Below are 20,431 nucleotides of genomic sequence, written 5' to 3'. Positions count from 1 at the left end.
TCTTAGCAGTATCTTCACGGGCGCCATGGGGGCAGTGACAATGTGTCCTACATATCTCTAATCACTGTTTTAAAGGATGAATGTTAGCCAGGAGATTAATAGGAAGAAGACCATTTCAGGTGGGGATCTAGCATGAGCAGAGGCCTGGAGGCAGGCAAGAGCTTGCCACGCGGGGCAGAAAGCATGAACTAGGAAGGAGAAGGATGGGAGGGCTGGGGCGATGTTTAGGGGCCACATGGCCAAAGGCCTGGGCTGCCAAGGTAAGGAGCTTGGGCTTTAGCTCTTAGGGAACAGGGAACCACCAAGGGCTTTCCTGGAGGATTGTCCGAAGAGGTTTGAGACTAGCAACATGCTGATTTAAAAATGTGTTTTAATGACCGTCTTCTGCATTCTAGCTATAAGCCAATCGTGGAATATATCGATGCCCAGTTTGAGGCCTACTTGCAAGAAGAACTGAAGATCAAACGTTCTCTCTTCAACTACCATGACACCAGGATCCATGCATGCCTCTACTTCATCGCCCCCACTGGCCATTCGCTCAAATCCCTGGACCTGGTCACCATGAAGAAGCTGGACAGTAAGGTACTCACTGCTGCTCTGGGTGCCGTCCACTCTCCCCTAAGATCACCTTTATCCAGAGGCCCCGGGGGATCTTTGCTTTTGGTGTAATTTGGTATTTTATTTTAAAGACTATTTTTTACAGTAGTTTTGTGTGTGCTTAGTCACTGAGTCATGTCCAACTCTTGGCGACCCCACTGACTATGGCCCACCAGGCTTCTCTGTCCATGAGGATTCTCCAGGCAGGAGTACCGGAGTGGGTTGCCATGTCCTTTTCCAGGGGATCTTCCCAACCCAAGGATCAAACCCAGGTCTCCCACATTGCAGGCAGATTTTTTACCATCCGAGCCATCAGGGAAGCCGTTTTAGGTTCACAGCAAAATTAAGAGCAAGGTGCAGATATTTTCCATAGATTCCCTGCTCTGCACATGCATAGCCCCCTATTACCAATATCCCCCCCCAAGATGGTGCATTTGTTATTAATACAATCAAAAAACCTACATTGACACATCCTGGTCACCCCAAGTCGATAGTTTATACAAGAGTTCACTCTTGATATTGTACATTCTGTGGGCTTGGACACATTTATAATGACATGTAATTATCACTAGAGTATCAAATAGAGTAGTTTCACTGCCCTAGAAGTCTCCACCTGTTCATCCCCACCTCTCCTTCCTCACCCTGTATTTCTTTTCACTGGCTTACAGAACCATAAGGTTTAACAGTATGAAAAAAAATGTTTCAAAACCTCTGGATATTAGGACAAAGCAAAATTATGTAACTTATTACGAAGTATCTTTGGTGGTTTTTTTTTTTTTTCATGTAAGAGATCTTCATTTATTTTCTCTTTCATGAAAAATCTGTACAATCACCGCAGATACAGTCATTGCAGAATCTTGACTCCTTCTGTCGTCCAGTCTCCAGCTTGCTTTTTGCCAGTGCCAACACTGGCCTTTGCAGTCCCCCTGACTTCTTCACTCTGTTCTTGTGTTCCTTGCACTGTTTTCTTGAGGTCTTGTTCTTCTCATATAGGCCATGTCTTGCAAGCCTGTGTTTGGGCTCATTCTTCTTCGCATAATCCAAGGAATGGTAAACCATGCCAAAGCCAGTTGTCTTACCATCACCAAAATGGGTTCTGAATCCAAATACAAAGATGACATTTGGTCTTGGACATTTTGGCCAGTTTTTCCTGAATTTCTGTCTTAGGGACTGTTGTCTTTCCAGGGTGAAGGACATCATTTCCGCTGAAGTAGCTGGTTGGTCGTGAACTTACTGGTCTGGATAGTTGCTGTGTCATTCGTGATGACAGCTGATCTTCAAGCAGCCAGGGAGGAAAAGAGCTCTTCAGTTCTTAAATTAGCACTGGTGTGTGCTCTGTTGAGGGTTGGGGAATCGTATAGAGGAGACACCTTAAAGGGTCATAGGAAGGGTTAAATTTAGGGAGATTGAACAATAATTCATGATTTATGTTTTTAAAGAAACTTGCTTTAAACCTCTCTTTGAAGGGTTTATATAGGCTTGACTTTAACTTAAAGTTTAAACATTTTTTTTAAAAACTGTTACTTTTTTATCTTTTTGATAAGGTTGGTCTAACTTCTTAGATTTTAAAACAGATCTGTACCCTGTGTTCAAAAGAAGTAGTGTCTCAGATTGTGTTTGACCCCTGATCTTTGCACATGTATAACCTCTGTCCTTCACAACATTTGAGAGAAGGGGCTGCTAAGTTTGACTGCATTTGATGACGTACTTGACGACTAATTTGATTTTCCATTTTGAAATAAGTAGGAAGACAATACATTGTGAAATAAAGAAGCAGCAAATGGCAATAAGAACAACCACAGAATTCCACTCTAGTGTTTCCACTTAGATTCTAACCTGCTTTTGAGATCAGTAACAAGTCTTAGTATCTTTACGGGGCTTTGTTGGGTGTTATTTTCTGTCCCAACAGCTCTGTTTAAAGGATGCTTTCTCCCCGGAGGGACATAATAGAGACTGCTGAGAAGATCCGCCTGTCCCCAAGGCCTCTGCCTGAACCAGCCCACAGGAGGCCCGCATGCTGACACCACGCCAGGCTCCCCAGGCCCCAGCCTGCACAGGCACACTGCTTTACACAAACATATTCTACCAGCCAGAAAGGACTCCTGCAGGTGGAGTATGCTTGGGAGAGTGAAGAGAAACCTTCCCTCTTCTCATCTCAGCTGCAGTGAGCCATTGAGGGTGCGGGGTCCTGGGCAGGGGGACCCTGCTCCCTGCACTGTCAGGCCCTTGAAAGCAGGGCTGGGAGGCAGGCAGAGGGAGGTGGCTTCCTCACTGCGGCAGAGCTTGTAGACCCCATCAGGGTGATATCCAACAATAGGATTATGCTTCCTAGAGTTGATTTCAAAGGGGAAAGGAAAGGCAAATGCAGCTAATAAAAACAAAACCATCACTATAAAGCAGATTCAACTGCTTTCAAAGAACTACTGTTATTGTGGAGATAGAATGCTGGAGAGAATTTGAAAATGATTTTGCCAAAGGTTTGTTGGTACAAGTCAAGTAAAGAATTAAGGCAAACATATGATAATTTCAGAAAAGATTTCCAAGCACCTGCCTCTGAAGAAGAGATTTTAAATCTAAATTTGCTTGGTTCTTCTGTCTACTCTCATCAAATTGGCAAGGAAAGTATGGACCTCTGCCATTTTGTGCATGTTGATTAACTGAATACCAAATGTGCACAAAAGTTAGCCAATATGAAAAACAGGGGAATTTGTTGCCCAGGTCCTGATTCAGACATTCACTAATCCTCAGTGATGTCTGCCTCGGCCTGCAACTTGCTGGAGGAAGCCCACGCTTGATAAGGTGAGGAGTGGGTTGAGGAATAGGGAAGAATAGGTTTTTTCCATCAGTGGGTCATCTCATTCTGGTTTATTTTTGATTTGGCTCTTGGGATAAAAGGAGAAGCAAAGGAATGCGGACATGACCCGGAAAACCGCTCAGAAGTTTCTCTTTTCTCTGGCTGGGACCACTTTCTGTTCCCTTTCCAGCTGACCTGGGTGAAGCACATGGTCTTCAGTATCAGATGTCAATAGCATCTTATTGAAACCTTTGTACTGAGCAGGGAGTGGAAGGAAGTTATTTTTTTAAAATGTGCCTTATGGACAGTGCTGGGGCAAGCTGGGAGAAGAGTGGCCCACCTTGGGCTTTAGCGCTTGAGCTGGAGGGCCCTCAGTCCTCGTCCTGGGCTTTCTGCCATTGTTGTCAAATCCTGAGTTCTCTGTATCCGATCCTCTGAAAGTGAGTTTTGTCTTTGGTACTAGGTCTCATTCTGGCACAGAGTAATGTGATAGAAGCTGGTTCTTGAGAGAATTAGTTAATGTGATTTTGAAAAATTTAAAAGTAGGTGAAACCATTTTTGTTTTGGTTAATGTTTAGGCTCCCTGCTCCTAGCAGTTTTAAGGTCATCAGAAGAAAGAAAGGATGCTATCCTTATAGAGCTGCATGTTCTACTATTCTAACTACTGAAAACCTTGGTGTTGGACTGTTAGAAACTTGCAAAAATCAAGCTTCTAAAGGAGCTGGGAGGAGTCCCAGAGGAGTGGCTGGTTACTGAAAGAACAGGCTTCTTTGTTATCGTTCTTTGTCATAGAGTAACACTTCCTTTTACACCGTAAGGAAGAATGAGGTGGCACAGAAGAGGAAATTACAAGGATGCTATCTTTCAGTGCCAGATGGGAGGAAGTAAAGTGTTCAGAGATGGAATTAAAAGATTATCGCATATCTTCTGAATTTTGCATCTAGGTAGAAAGTGCAATTTTTAATATCATCTCTATTTTCTAAGTGAAGTCGTACAATTTCCATTTCTATGTTTTCTATATTTTATTCATTTGTCTGTTTTTCTTCTGTTGGAATTAAATAAAAATGGCTGTGTTTGGTTTACAGGTGAACATCATTCCAATAATTGCAAAAGCTGACACCATTGCCAAGAATGAATTGCACAAATTCAAGAGTAAGATCATGAGTGAACTAGTCAGCAATGGAGTCCAGATCTATCAGTTCCCTACAGATGAAGAAACGGTGGCAGAGATTAATGCAACGATGAGTGTAAGTCCTCACGTAAGGACCATCAAGTGATGATGGTGCAGTGGTTTTTAGTATTCACAGAATTGTGTGACTATCGCCATAATCAATTTTAGAACATTTTCATCACCCCAGAAAGAAACTGTGTACCTTTCAGATGTCAGCCTTCTAACCATCCCAGCCATCCGTAGGGGCTTCTCAGGTGGCGCTAGTGGTAAAGAACCTGTCTGCCAATGCAGGAGACGCAAGAGATGCAGGTTCGATCCCTGGGTTGGAAAGATCCCCTAGAGGAGGGCATGGCAACCCACTCCAGTATTCTTGCCTGGAGAATCCCATGGACAGAGAAGCCTGCCGGGCTATAGTCCATAATGTTGCAAAGAGGTGGACAAGACTGATGTGACTTAGCACACACACACATACAGACATTGACAACCACCAGTCTATACCTCCCTGTCCCTATAGATTTGCCTGTTGTGGACATTTTATACAAAGAAAGTCATACTGAAGCTTATCTAGAGAACTAAATAATTTGGTAAAAGCCATCTAGTGAATAGTAACACTGAGATCTCAACCTAACCGAAATTTCAACCAGATTTGTGCTGTTTGCCATCACAGTTAGGAGATGAGAGTAATTCCTCAGAACTGCTTCTTCCTCCGTCTGTTCAGCATATCACTTCTAGATAGGGCTGTTATCACTTAGGGAGGAACATCTCCCTCCAGTCATCCCCACCATGACCAGGACTTTGGAAGGGAATATAATATTTTCCTTCTCTGGAAAATTGTTGCCTTTAGCACTGAAGGATCTCATTCCTGCAGAGGTTAGTCAGCTCTGCTCCACCCGGGTCTGGTCACCCTGAGTTGTGTGGGCCCCTCTGGCTGTCATGCTTCTGTGGCCAGAATAGTAAAGGGTCTGGAATCCTTGGAAGAAATCCAAGAGAGATGCTTCCTAGGAAACGGCCATGAGAGCGTGTGAAGGAAAGGTTATCCTAGGGGATAGGGGCAGCTTCTGTCCATCAGCGCCAATGGAGCAGGTGGTTCCTAGGTCGTGACATCATAGTGTGGGCTGCAAGGGTCCTGCTGCCCTCAACTCAAGGGAACACTCTGCAGTTCCAAACGCTGGGGAAGAAGATGTGCTTTCTTCCCTTCCTCCACAGTGTGAAATCAACTAGAAAATATAAGTACCATGAGCTCCAGAGAGAGTAGCACGTGAGCAGCCTGGGCCAAGGGTTCTGCCAAGCTCTCTGTGGGAGAGGATTCAGCTTTAAAAGCATCATCTTTCTCAGTTTATCTGTAGCAGAAGGACCCTGCATCAGGGAGTAGTAAATCAGTAAATAGTTGCTGATTAATTATTTATCAGCAATCAATCACAGAGCAGCCATTTAAAATGTTACTCTTACCTGCTAATAGGAAAAAGAATCACTGTTTTCTCCCCAGAATGTAGCCATAGTTACCAAATAAATCAACGTGGCACAGAGCATGGTACAGCCAGGTGTCTTACATAGCATCTCTGCTCAAGGTAAGTCTGGGTGCAAGGCCTGAGCCAGTCATTTTCTCACTTGAGTTTTGTGCAGTGATCAACTGTCAAAAGCAATGCTGTTCAATAGAAATATAGAATGAGCCACACAAGGAATTTAAAATTTTCCAATAGCCACATTTTAGTAAAAAGATAAATTTAAGAACTTATTTAACCTAGTATATCAAAAATATCATTTGTGTGTGTGTATTTTGTTTTATTTAATTTTCGTCTTTTTTTGCCTGCACTGCGAGTCTTGCAGGATCTTAGTTTCCTGACCAGGGATTGAACCCAGGCCATGGCAATGAAACCTCAGAGTCCTAACCACAGGACCACCAGGGAATTCCCCAATGTACATTTTACAGTTACATACATCGCAACTTGGACACCTACCTAACTGACTCCTCACATACGTCAAAGTTTTTCAATATGAAATAAGTACAAAAAAGATAATTTTCCTTCATGTTTATGTCCACATTGACATAACTGCTTCTTCCTCTTTTTTTTTTTAAGAAGATTTGAATTTGATGCCAAGTGAAGTGCAGTCCTACCAAAACCATAAAGTTGTAATTAAGGGAAAACTGTTTCACACTGCTTCCTTTTAAGTGGAAATGAATTAAAAGTAAATAAAATTAAAAATGTCTTCATCTTACCAGCCGCCTGTCAAGTGCTCTGTAACCACATGGATCAGCGGCTGCTGTCAGGAACTGGAGGTCCCTGACTTACCATGTATATAATTGTAAAGACTCCAGCCTCCCTGGAGTCTCACCCACGTCAGAGCCTCGGTAGCTGGTTGCAGGGGCGTCGGATCCATGACACCTGCCTCCACTGAGCTGTCAGCCCCCTCCCTCCTCTGCCTTCATTCTGCCTTTTCTCTCGCCCCAAGGAGACGCCTGCGGGAGGAGCGGGCGTGTGGAGGCAGCGGGGGCCCATCTTCGCCGCCTGGGGAGGGTAACCGCTCTGTCCTCTGTTGCTGGCAGGTCCACCTCCCTTTTGCAGTAGTCGGCAGCACCGAAGAGGTGAAGATCGGCAACAAGATGGCAAAGGCCAGGCAGTACCCCTGGGGTGTGGTGCAGGGTATGTACATGGGCATCATGGGGAAGGCGCTCCTCAGCTGTCACCCCCAGAGTGACCATGCGGGGACTCGACATGAGAGGGTGGAAGGGGGCCGCTGGCAGTCCTGGAGGAAAGAAAGAAATGGGGAGGCCGGAACGCAACAGAGAGAAGTGTCTGCAGAGCCTTTGTGCCCATGAGGCAGCCATCAGGAATGCTGGGTGGTGTGGGGAATTTGCTATAAATTCCTGAGCAAAGAGAGTTCTTCCCTGGGAGTCTGAACCAGTTTCATCAGCCAAGTATCAGAAGGCTGCAAAAAGTTTCTCGCAGACAAGATGATACTTGTTTCTCCATTATCTCCTGAGAAATTGTCTTCTAATGAAATGTTTTCTCAGTCAGTATCTGAGAGTTATGGGAATAAGTGACCTGTAGCTGGCACTCGGGGACATGACCACAGTTGCTAACCTGAAGACGTTTTTTCCTGTGTCACTTTGTTGGGCAAGGTGTCTGATTCTGCTCCTTGCCCTTGTGTGTTGTGAAGGAGGTTATCCAGTGCTATGGATTATGTCAGTGGCTGCGCAAAGAAAGTCCCTTCAGCAGTTTAAGATTTATCAGTCCTCTTGTTCTGAATAAAGGCAGTAAATCTATGAGAACTGAGAAAGCACAGTACCTTTGAAGACTTATAGGAAAATTCTAGTGTTTATGAATCTTCCTAAATTCTCTGCAATAAGAAGACGTTCTTGATATTGGTGATGCAAAAGGAGAAGGGGGTGGCAGAGGATGAGATGGTTAGATGGCATCACTGACTCAATGGACATGAATCTGAGCAAAATCCAGGAGATGGTAAAGGACAGGAGAGCCTGGTGGGCTGTAGTCCACATGACTACACTAAGTCACATGACTCAGTGACCGAACAACAGCAACAAGTTGTTGGTAAAATTAAAGGAACTGGTACGTAAAAGCTGCCTTGTATAGGTCCCGACAGCATGGAGGAGTAGAAATCACCAGATATGACAAGGTCTGGATGTTCACTCTGCTCCATCTGTCTGGGAGGTCAGTCTGCTCATCAGAAGCACGCTCTGCATCTGGGGGGCAGGAGTCACATAGTCTGCTTGGCAGAACTGTTACAGAGTCGAGACAGTGTTTGCAGAGCTCCTCCCAGGGTGCCTTGCCCTCAGCAGTCATCACCCTCGTCATCAGGCACAGTCATCACCGGTGTCAGAAATCCTGTCTGTGTTAGGGGTGGAAGGAGGATCCAGTAGAGGATCCTCGGATGACCTTGAGACCTCAGAGGTTTCAGTAGCCATGGTAACAACATCTTAGAAGCATCACTTTGGGTCTTGATGACATGGCTGCTGAGAACCCTCCCTGCCTTCTTCCCCATCTCTCGCAGTGGAGAATGAAAACCACTGTGACTTTGTGAAACTCCGAGAGATGCTGATCCGTGTGAACATGGAAGATTTACGAGAGCAGACACATACCCGCCATTATGAGCTGTATCGGCGCTGTAAGCTCGAGGAGATGGGCTTCAAGGACACCGACCCGGACAGCAAGCCCTTCAGGTACGTGGGCTCCTAGCAGTCAGCTGCCCCGGCAGCAGTCTCACAGAAACACTCACTGGATTGAGATACCCACATGCGGGGGGTGGGCAGGTGAGGGCAGATTAGTAGCATGTATTGCCAGGCATTGCGATAACCACTTGCACCATCTCAAGTAACTGATGCACCTGGTGTCATTACTGCATCCTCATTTTACAGACGAGGAAGCGAAGGCCCCGAGAGTGTCCGCAACCTGCCCAAGTTGAAAGTGATGGGCATGAGTTTTGAACCCTGTTATACTCACACAAGCATAGAACCTGGTCCAGGCCTTTATAAAGGTGTTGCTGTTCGTTTTGGCCAGCCAGATTTAAGGTTGAACCTTGCCAGCAGTCCTGTTTTGGAAGCGCTCTTAGATTTCAGTGAATCCATACAATTCTAAGGACACGAGTGAGCAGGAAAGGGAATAACTTACAGAACGTTTGTTGTGTATTTCCCCACACCGTTGATGGATGGAGGTGAAGAGGCACAATGTGAAGTGTGGAGCTTAACGTAGAGTTTTGTTGCTGTCGTTCAGTCGCTAAGTCGTGTCTGACTTTGCATCCCCGTGGGCTTCTGCATCCCAGGCTTGGTGTGCTAGAGAATTAGTGGCTCAGCAAAGGCCAGGCCCGGTCAGAACCCAGTGGTGGGGAAGGGTCAGCCAGGCAGAGAGGGTGGGGCTGCTGGGCTAGATTTGCCACCTCCTGGTACAGGAGAGAATCACTTTTCCATACTAAACTCATATGATTTCTTTTTAAATTTGTATTTATTTACTGACTTATGACTCTACTGGGTCTTTGTTCCCGCACACCAGCTTTCTCTAGTTGCATTGAGCGGGGTCTGCTCTCAAGTTGCAGTTCACGGGCTTCTCATTTCGGTGACTTCTCTTGTTTTGGAGCACGGGCTCTAGGCTCACGGGCTTCAGCAGTTGGGCCACTCCGGTTCAGTAGTTGCCTGAACAGGTTCAGGACCTGTTGGCCTGAGACATGTGGGATCATCCCAGACCAGGGATTGAACCCGCGTCCCCTGAACTGGCAGGCAGACTCCCAGCCATTGGACCACCAGAGAAGTCCCTCTTGTAGTTTCTTAAAGGGGACTTGAGTTGAGGTGATACGAGGTGTCTGCTCTGTGGCTTACCAATTGGGGGCCATAGTTCCTTGGCAAAGACTGTTTTCCTTTGCTTTGTTGGCTGACCGGTAACTCACACTTGGATGTCTAGGAGCCGGCTGGCCACACATCTGCCTCCCACAGTGTGCCCGAGGCCGCCTGCGTGCAGTGTGGGCAGACTCTGTCCCTGGGATCTGAGCTGCCTTTCGGATGGGAGGAGGTTATTTTCTTGGAATCGCTTTAGAGATAGTTTTGTGAGATCTGGGCTGGTTTCCTGGGACAGAGCTCCTGTGTATCCTGCGAGAGTGAATGGAGACCCCAGACAAAGGACTTCTAACTGAGATGTTCACTTTTAGCCAGGTTTGCACCATTTAGTCCTGCCCTGGGGGCTTGTGAAACTGACCCTCTTCAGCCACATGAATGTGCTTTCTGAGGCAGTATAGAGGATCCCTTTTTGTGTATACAGGTTCAGCTGATAGAAAAGTGAAGTCACTCAGTCATGTCCGACTCTGCGACCCCATGGACTGTAGCCTACCATGCTCCTCTGTCCATGGGATTTTCCAGGCAAGAATACTGGAGTAGGCTGCCTTTATAGAAACTTGACCCTAAAATAGCCTCAGCAAGTCAAGCCTGCTCTGCTTAATAAGCTGGAGGAAAATGGTAGTTGATAGTGGCAGAGGCCATCTTTATTTTTTCATAGATTTTTTTTCTCTGCTCATCCCTCCCCTCTGCAGGGGGGGGGGGGGGATGTCTATGTCTATGTCATCCCCATAGACATGGAACAGAAGGAACCGCAGAACAACGGGACCCATGTGCCTCCACCCTCATTCAAACCTGGGCAGCGTTGAAGGGTGAGGGGGCATCAGTCTGGGTTCAGGTCTTGGTCCTGCTACCACCAGACTTCTTAACTTGTCTGGGCCTCAGGTTCTTTATCTGTAAAATGAGGAGTTGGGCTGGATCAGGGCACAGTAAGATCTAGTAGGAGTACTTTTTCCAGAATGTGCCACCCAGGAAATAAATGTGGTAGGTTCTATGAACCGTGTAGTCACTGTCTAATCATTCATTTCCACCGTTTTAGGATGAAAGCAGCCAGCGACCCTAACTAAAAGAACACGTGTGGTTGCGTGGCTGTAACAAAGATACTCACATCCTAAAAGTGGAGGGTTATGTTTTAATGTGTGGTGGGACTTTTTAAGACTTCAAGCCCAGGAGACAGCATCTCAGGTAACCCTGAAAGAACTGCTCTGAGGAGACCAGGGAAGGATCCATCAGCTTATATGGAAGTTTTGCCACAAAGGGCAGGTAGTCTGAACTGATCATTGTTAATTAAAGAAAACCAGATAACCCAAGTGAAGGAATTTAGTGCTTCTCTGTGTATGGGAAGATGCAAGAGCCTGGACTCACTGAAGCCGTCCCTCTCATTTGCATTTTGGCCGTCCCAGGCCAGTACCCTGTGTTTTTCACATCCGGAGCTCCCTTGGGGCTCACAGCGGGGAGTGGCTGCAGTCTGATGGCTGCTGGATCGCAGGTATTCTTCCTGAGTTCCCTCAGGGCGCACCAGCTCACCTTGAAAGACTAATCGCTGATGACTGTGACATCGTTGTTTTCTAATATGGCAGGAAATATTCCATTTCTCAGCTGTGTTCCAATAAAACTGTAGTTAGAAAAACAGGAGGGGCCAGATTTCCCCCTCAGGCTCTAATTTGGCAGCCCCTAGACTACTAGATCATCACTTGGAGCCAGTGAGCTGCTTGCAGAAGTTAGACTGCATGTGACTATTTCCTAAATATGTTAGAGGTAGTTTACGTCCCCAAATGTTAAGCGTTCAGCACAGCTGTGTTCTTTTTAACTCTGGAATTTGGAGTCTGTAACTCAGGCCCCTGGATGGTGAGGGTTTCCTGCTGCTGCCCCTGTCTCTGCATTTGAACAACAGTTTCTCCTGCAAGGCCAGGGTAGTGCCCGCCACGAGGAGCATTGTGGGTGGGTCCAGCTGGCTTTGCCTGGCCTGGCAGAGCTGGGTCCAGCCCACTGCACCGGCCTCTCGATCCGGTGATGGAGGTTCCTTGAGATTTGGAGAGAACATGCTTTATTCACACATCTCCCCCTCCCCATTTGGTTCCATTTCTACTGGCCTGAGGGTTCCTTTTTGAGGACAAAAAAGCAGGAAATATATAATACTGGGTTGGCCAAAACATTTGGGTTTTATGTAAGATGGTATAGAAATCCCAATGAACTTTTTGGCCAACCCAATATATCTGTATCACCAAGGCCTTTACTCTTTCCCCTGTATAAGAAAATAAAAAATAGAAACAGATCTTCTAAAAATAAACACCTTCTACCACCGCGGTTCCTGGGAACCCTGGAAGCAGTTTCTCCTCTTAGAGACCCACTCACTCAACCTCAGGTGGCCCTCTTGGTACAGGGAAGATCCTTGGAATGCAAAAGTCAACTCTGAAATCACAAGTCTTGGCAGGTTGTAAGGTGAAAGGAACTTGGTTTTCCTCTCCTTGGAAACCACCACTTTACGAAGTGCCCAGTCTCTCTCCTGGAGGAGTTTCCAGCCTCCTGAGCACTTCCTGTGGGCCTGACCCTGAGGGTCCACTGCGTGAACAGTGACACAGTTAAGAAGAAGCAAAAGCCACAGTTAATTTGAGGGATTTCCTGGAATTTCACCATCGAAGTCATCACGCCTGGATGCTCATAAAAGACATTTTTTCCCTGTGCATTTAGGGTGAGGGTGGAGGAGTATCAGTGAAGGGCTCCAGGCTTTTGTGTTCTTGAAGTAGAGGATTCCTTTCCGGGTGTGCAGTGAAGGCCATCCTTCCCTCTGGGCGCCACTTCTGTTTGTACCACGTGTTCATAAAACAGAGGTCTGTAAAGCCGAGGCTCATGAGTGCCGGCTCCCCTGAGTATTACACCAAACCAGGAGCCAGGGGAGCACAGGGCCAGGCCACATCTGAGCCTTGGAAGTGAGTCCCAGGCACAGAAGCCAAGTCTCTGCCCGGCACTGTCCTTCAACCTGCCCGCATTCAGAGTTGTGTGTCTTTTGTCTTGTGGCAGAATCTTTCTGTCACTATGCATTCACATCTCCAGGTGTCAACCTGCTTTTTCTTTTTTAAAAAAATGTTTATTTTGGCTGCACCGGGTCTTAGTTCCAGCATGTAGGATCTAGTTCCCTGACCAGGGATCGAACCTGGGCCCCCTGCATTGGGAGCTTGGAGACTGCCAGGGAGGTCCCTTCCTGCTTGTTCTGGTGCGCATCTTTTCCACGCTGCCCTGCAGCCTTGGAGCACATGCTTCTCTCCAGCCAGAGCACCCGTGCCTTCCCAGGACTCGGGTCCCCCATACCTGGGCCCCTTTCTGGCTGGCATTTGGGGAGGAAGTGGGGGCGGGATGTTGCACAGAAGAGGGGATGGGTCCTGTCCCTGCCGCTCGTCTCCTGGGACGCCACTGCCCTCTTCCCAGCACTCCTTGCACACCTCCAAACGCCACCTTCTCCTTCCCTCTACCTGTCAGGTCATATATAGTGCTCTTTACTGCCCTTCTCTCGAGGTCACACAGTTTTCAGTCCCCGGAGACTTACTTGTTTTTAGGAGCACCAAGGCCTCGCTTCTCCGGCCATGGGGGGTGAGCTCCCACCCTAGCTAGGTGGCCGAGGTGCACGCCCCAGCTCTTGTCATTTCTTCATTGTGTGACGTGCACAGTTTACTAAGCTCCTCTGTGTCTGAGTTTCTCCGTCTATGAAATGGGTGGTGATAGTAATACCCGCTTCACTGTGTGGTTAGGATGACACATTTTCGTGTGTAATTTCCTCCACTAACCCGGTGACGTGTGGGCCTCCAGCCTGCCCTCCCCTGCTGGTCCACGAGGCGTGGCAGGGTGAGAGCCGTGCTGCGTGACTTTGCTGAGTGAAGGATGGGCTGGAGTGTCAGCGCTTGTTCTCCTCTGCCTTGACCTCTGTGGGCAGAGCCATCTTCTACCCAGAGCTGCTGAGAGAAAATGAGAAAAGCCTGTGTTTCAAGCTGGCTTAAAGCCTCATGAAAATATTGTTCACTTCTCCCCTTGGAAAAGGGTATTAGTAAGTACAATTACAAAGGAAGTTAGACGAGCTAAAAATTGCAAAATCCCCGTAGGTATCTGAGTGGATGCTATAGGGCCAGTTCCTTCTAGACTGGGGGTCACTGGCTGGAGGCATTGGGGAGGGTGTCCAGTGTCTCTCAGTCACACATGGATTTCTGCAGGTGCCTGGGGAGTGTCATCTGTGGATGCACGTCTAAGAAATTTACTGCATTGGACTCCTTGGAGTAGGGTTTCTCTTTCAACATGTTGCTTGTCATTTCCAGTGTCAGAGCTCCAGAGCCGCTTCCCATCCCCAGATGCAGCCATCTCATAAGCAGCTGGTGTTCAGATCGTCTGGCTGTAGTAGCATCATTCTATCCTTTCTCTGGGATACGTGTTTTCCAACTTGGGGCTGCAAACTTCACTATGAAATATGTTCTGCGTCATGGTTCAATATACACATTTCATGAAACAATATCTACTCTTCATGTTTGCACTGCATTCTGTTTTTTTCTGTCCTAGTCTCTAAACCTTTTCTTTTAACAGATGGGTTAAGACTCTCGACTGGGTCATGACTCAGTTTGAAAATGGATCTCCTGAAACGGGAGCCCAGGCTAGGCTGTGTCTGGGACTGGCGAAGGCAGAGTCATTCTGAGAGTTCTCAGAATTCCGAGTAGTGTTACCCAAAGGAGATTCGCCTTGTGGGTCACTTAACAAAACTCTCCATGATTAAACAGATTTGGGGGGCTCTAAGTTAATCAGCTTAAACAGGTTTTTGTTTTGTTTTTAAACTAAAGGCCTTTTCAGAGCGCTTAAGACAAGCTGTGGTTGGCAGACTAGTTACTGTCCAGTCACCTGGAACCAGTTAAGAAGTACAGAGATCGCTTTGCCTTCGCTGGACATCCTGAGCCAACATCTCCAGGAGTGGAGTTTAGAAAAGTCCAATAAAACCTGCCCAGGCAATGCTGACATGCTGCAGGGCTTGGGAGCCCCTGCACTCTGGGGCTCTCCTAAAGAGAGGTCAAGGTCACACAATGCACTTTCCTTTTGTTCTTTCAACCTGGGATCCCTTCTTTTGAAGATTTCTTGAAATTAGTGGTCTCTGGAACACATTTTGGGTCATGTTTCTTGGTAGTGTTTCTGTAATATTGGCTTGGCCAATAAGTTCATTTGGATTTTTTTCTAACATCTTAACAGAAGAACCCAAATGAAACTTTGGCGAACCCAATGGGTGTTCCACTGCTTGTTAGGAAAGGGAGACGTATTCATTATCTTAAAATCAACAAACACTGGGTTCCCTCCCAAAATTTAATAGCAGGGACAAGTCATCCTCTGCCTTTGGCAATTCTTACCCCAAGTAATGGTGTTGAGTTTATTGGAAGCTAGCAAAGAAAATAAAATTTTAAGATTATTTTGTACCTTTATTATCCATTCATTTCTCTTATCTGTGGCTGTATAGCTTAAATGTCAAGTCCAAATATTGCTGTTAATGTTGGCTACGCTTACTTTTTTGTTCTAAGATAATGTGAAAGCCAAATGTATCTCCAGAAACTTGAAACTGGTAATTGTCCTTTACTGGGTAGTGTTGATATTCTTGAAGGCGGGAGAACTTATTTTTCAGCAGCCAGTAAAAGCACTGATTATAGAAATAGAAACAATCCTAATTAAGACATTTGTAAGTATGTTGCTGTTTTCCCCCCTCCCACCCTTCACCTGTATGTCCTTTTTCTCCTTTGACATGGACAAGTGTGGATGCTGGGGTGGCTCTGCATGGAGCCTGGGGTCATCCACAGGTGCTTTTCATTTTGGAACCAGCTCTATGGATGAAATTGGTCCCTGGGTAAAGGTGGACAGTTCTGTAGACTTGTGTTACTATAACAACTCTTGTTCTAGGGCTAGTTCAAGGGAGAGCTAGAAATAATAATTTACCCACAAATGTTTCTCTGTTTGTGTGGGTGTCTGTCTTTCTAGGTTGTGTCACCAACGGTGCTTTTTCTGTAAATATATTTGTTCTGATTTGGAGGTGAAACTGAGTCCATGGCATTTGCTTTAAAATATCGGGCCCTAAGTTCTGTAGACAGTCAGGAGGTGGATGAGGTTTAAAATAAAAGTAAAACTCCTCCCTGCTCTATTTACAATTCATAATATCACTTGAAGAGTAGTAATTTTCTATAATATCTTTAAACATAGTCTTGTCTCTTTAAATGGTTCACTGAGTCTGTTTTCTGAACTGGGGGTTGGAAGGAGCTGAGTGGGGGAGATGACATTTATCCAGCACTAATGTTATGTCAGATGCTTTCCTCGGCCTGCCCACATTCACCTCCCATAATCGTATCCCCGGAAGGCATTGTATGCACATTTATGTAGAGAACATTGAGCCAAGAGGCTGTGCCTTTGCTCAGATGGGTCAGTAAACTGCTGTGAACCCCAGATCAGCCGATGGCTCTGTCGGCTCTAGTGCCCATGCGTGTCTCTTCCCACACCCCCTCCACCTTCTAAAATTCTGATCATGTCTTCACTGACCGCCTGGTACTGATCTAGGAGACACTGGCCCGCCCAGGCTGCCCCTGTGAGTATGCACAGCAGACGGCTTGGTCAGTAAGAGACATCCCATTAGTGCTAGGGGCTTCCCTGGTGCCTCACTGGTAAAGAATCCGCCTTCCAATGTGTAAGAGACTCGGGTTTGATCCCTGAGTGGGGAAGATCCCCTGGAGAAGGAGAAGGCAACCCGCTCCAGTATTCTTACCTGGGAAGTCCCATGGAGAGAGGAGCCTGGCGGGCTACATGCAGTCCACGGGGTCACAAAAGGATAGTGACTAAACAACATCAACGTTAGTGCTATATGCTTACGGCCACATCTCTGGTTCCTATATGCTTGTCTTTCTCATCCTCACATAATTAAAAAAAAAGATGGTGCCATTTTATGTGTCCCTGAACCTGGTAAGTGGCAGCCTTATCTGTCTTGAGGAAGCAGTTGGGTAGAAATTGTCTGAACTGAAATTTCTTATCATGCAACTTCACAACACTGTCCTTGGTTTGTGACTTTTGAATAGTCTTCAGGAGACATATGAAGCAAAAAGGAATGAATTTCTGGGAGAACTTCAGAAGAAAGAAGAGGAGATGAGACAGATGTTTGTCATGAGGGTGAAGGAGAAAGAAGCTGAACTTAAAGAGGCGGAGAAAGAGGTGAGCCGTCTGTCCTGTGTCCAGGAGAGACACAGAGGAAATAAGCACTTGATGCATGTATTGTATCAGAGGAGTGGCCTATCAGCTTGGTATGAAGAGTAGGACAGCCAGTCTCATCCCTGTTTCACAGATGGTAACGCTGAGTGTCCTAAAGATTAAGGGGTTTATTCAGTCACTTACCTATTTAGTAGCAAAGCCAAGACTAAAGCTAGATCTTAGATCTCTAGGCCTGATCCCAAAGCCCTTGTGGTTCCACCCAGGCCAGGGTAACTGCTTCCTAGATTTCTTTTTTATTTCTTTAAAAAAATTTTTTTAAGCAGTATTTATTGATTATATTAGTTTTATTTTGAGAAGTATCTTAAAACACAAATTAGAGCTTTTGGTCTATCACTGTTGATATGGAAGTTCTTTCTAATAATTAAGCAAACACACTAAATCATTACCACTTTAAAATAGTTTAAGCATACAAAATCTGCCTAAAACTTTGTCAAGGTTCAGAAATTTCTCCACATACTCTTCCTATTTGAATAGTATGTATACATCTATCTGTAGTCATTATGTCAGTCTCTAAGTAAATATATATTACCTATTTTGAAAAGGATGAGAAGTAATGAACTACTCTTAACATCAGGTGAGTTTCTTACTAGGAGCATGGATGATTTTAATTTTCTTCTTTATGCTTTTTACAATGAATATGTATTTTATTATCTGAAAAACTGCACAGAGATTTCCCTTCGTCCTAAAGGATCCAAGTCTCAATAGAACACAGGGCTCCACAGGATGCTTTTCACACCTCTGCCTGGCTCAGCCCTAGATGGTACCCTCTGGGATCTGGACCACAGGCAGCATCACGTGTGTGTTTCTGAATAGATGCAAGCAGCCTTAGACCAGCAAGCATCCCAGCCCCTCCCTCAAGCTTGTTCTCTTCCTCTCCTTTCCAGCTCCACGAGAAATTCGACCTCCTCAAGCGGACGCATCAAGAAGAGAAGAAGAAAGTGGAAGATAAGAAGAAGGAGCTGGAGGAGGAGGTGAACAATTTCCAGAAGAAGAAGGCAGCCGCCCAGTTGCTCCAGTCCCAGGCCCAACAGTCTGGGGCCCAGCAAACCAAGAAAGACAAGGATAAGAAAAAGTAAGCGGGTGTCACCCCCACGCAGCGGGGCTCTCTAACAGTTTATTCCTCTTGCATGTCTCTACTTTCCCCATTTGCAGACTGGAAACTGGTCTGTTACCAGAAAGATAAAAGCAAGTATTTTCTCTACAATGCAGGGGAGACGATAAAGGTTTTTAACGTATTTCTAAAGGGTACTCAAATGCTCATGTCTAAAACTTGACCACACGATCAAGCAATCAGGACTGGAGTCACCTGTCGTCTCCAGTAGCATCTTCTGCACCCACACTAGGACTCTCGAGAAGACAGTGTATTTCTCTTCACTACTCTCTGGAGACAATCCTGGCTCTTGATGAAAGAGCATCCTAAAATTATGATTGTCAGAATTATTTTTCTATTCTCTCTTGTAAGGCCTGAGAAGCCAGTTATTGACAGTCTTGTTCCCAAAATGAAAGATTCAGAAGAACTGCCAGTGGCCACTAGTTTTCCTCTGAACAGGATGATGAATTGTTTTATTGTGAAAATGAAATCAAAATGCCCATCCCATTAAGACACTTCCACCAGCTCTCAAGACATACCTGTATCCACACACACAAAGAAGAATTTTTTTTAATATAGCCATGATTTAATGTGCCGAGGGGTCAGACTCTGCTCCTGAGTTGTCACTCCCTATGATATTCCAACAGCAGTGGCCTGAAGCCAGTGGGAGATTGGGGCCTGCCTTGAAATTCTCCTGTGTTTTGGAGCATTATGGCAAATCACCTGAAAGACTCGAGGGTGCCATTTTATGACAATTATTGTCGGTCTGACAGTAAGCACAGTGGTCAGTAAGTTACCTTAGAAGAGAACCTTAGTGGCGGCTGGGTAGGGAGCCCATGAGTACCACCCTCCTTTGTTTAACATGCGGCCCTCTGAGGGCAGCAAGGAGACAACTCAGCGTGTTTCAGGATTCCTGCTCTCCACACTCAGATGCTAAGGTGCCAGGGGAGAGGCTGACAACTAAGTAAACACTCAAAACACTAGAGCAGGCAGAAAATTAGGTTCTTAGATGTAATACGGCAGACAGGCTGGAGCCTGCGTGGTCATCGAGTCTGATCGGTGGACAGTGAGCAAGGTAGTGAGGTGTTCACTTCATCTCGGTCGTGCAGACTTGCCCGCCCAAGGAATATTGTTACGTTGCCTGTGGTAGAAACCAACATGCACTGTTCCAGTGACGTGCAGAGAGAGTTTGCAGTTCTCCTCTGCAGACCTTGACTTTCCACGCTCTGAGCCAGCAAGCAACGTGTGAAGGGAGCAGGGAGCAAGCAGATGTTCTAAGCAATAGAAGGTAGTCGGTGTAGGTGAGCTGTGGCATTGAATGGGGTTGGTACAGACCCAAGCGATGGAAGGACTCCAGGGGCTGAAAATTGAGTCATGCTGGATTAATTCTGAGCCTGACAGCTGCCTAGATTATAATCCAGTTGAAGAACGTGCTTTGTAGTAGCTCTACAGTTGGGGGCAGTGTCGGTCACCAATGGTGATGATCCCCATGCAGAGTCAGAGATTAGTGATTCCTTTAGGGAAGACACAATGAAAGCCGTTTGGCATCATACCCTTGTTGATCCAAACCAACCCAGGATAAAAATAGGGTGTGTGTGTGTGTGCACGCGCGCGCGTGTGTGTGTGTATACACATCTATAGGCATGAATGAAATAGAAAAAAGCTGCTGACTCATGGTTTAGGTAACCCAAAGTCAAGTTTTCTTACCCTGAAGCACAAAGTGCATAAAGGTACACATTTTAGGACTAAAAATGTTTATAAAAGACCAGCATCGTTCCAAGGATATCTCACTTATACTGGATGTGCCTTTAAGCAATAAATATTCCAAGAGCTGATCAGCATCGTGCCTCCATGTTCATTAACGTGGAGGAGTGTATTAACAGACTTCTCCGTGTAAGGAGGTTTTTCTTATCCTTTAGAACGTTTTAGGTTATTTTCTTCCCAGCCTTGGGCCTTAGCCATGTATAATGCTTTTCAAGTTTATGTGAAGTGTGTGTGAATTCTATTTTAGCCTTATTTATACATTCTCAGTTGTTATTAATGGAGTTAGACTTAATTTGGTGCGCAAGAGTCACCATATTTTGTGCCTGACAACAGCACGAACTTTTTGGTAACTTCTTCTAGGCGCTTAAGCTTTTCCCACTTTCCCATTTGAACAGTGAAAGCAATTGCCAGTTG

General features: G+C 45.9%; 1 protein-coding gene and 1 pseudogene across 4 annotated transcripts in view; one reads left to right on the top strand and one right to left on the bottom strand.

Annotated features, from left to right (window-relative positions):
* Positions 1–20,431, top strand: part of SEPTIN11 (septin 11) — a 445,529-nt gene that overhangs the window by 416,797 nt on the left and 8,301 nt on the right. For all 4 annotated transcript variants that reach the window (XM_065914205.1, XM_065914204.1, XM_065914206.1 and 1 more), the window contains exons 4-9: positions 396–582; positions 4,477–4,638; positions 7,108–7,204; positions 8,574–8,742; positions 16,974–17,106; positions 18,048–18,235. In XM_065914205.1, coding sequence (XP_065770277.1) covers positions 396–582; positions 4,477–4,638; positions 7,108–7,204; positions 8,574–8,742; positions 16,974–17,106; positions 18,048–18,235 — 936 coding nt within the window. The remainder of the gene's footprint in view (positions 1–395; positions 583–4,476; positions 4,639–7,107; positions 7,205–8,573; positions 8,743–16,973; positions 17,107–18,047; positions 18,236–20,431) is intronic.
* Positions 1,442–3,601, bottom strand: LOC136153052 (small ribosomal subunit protein eS24 pseudogene; annotated as a pseudogene).

This window comes from Muntiacus reevesi, chromosome 22, assembly GCF_963930625.1.
Source record: "Muntiacus reevesi chromosome 22, mMunRee1.1, whole genome shotgun sequence".
Lineage (NCBI taxonomy): Eukaryota > Metazoa > Chordata > Mammalia > Artiodactyla > Cervidae > Muntiacus > Muntiacus reevesi.
This window is presented reverse-complemented; position numbering and strand designations above follow the sequence as displayed.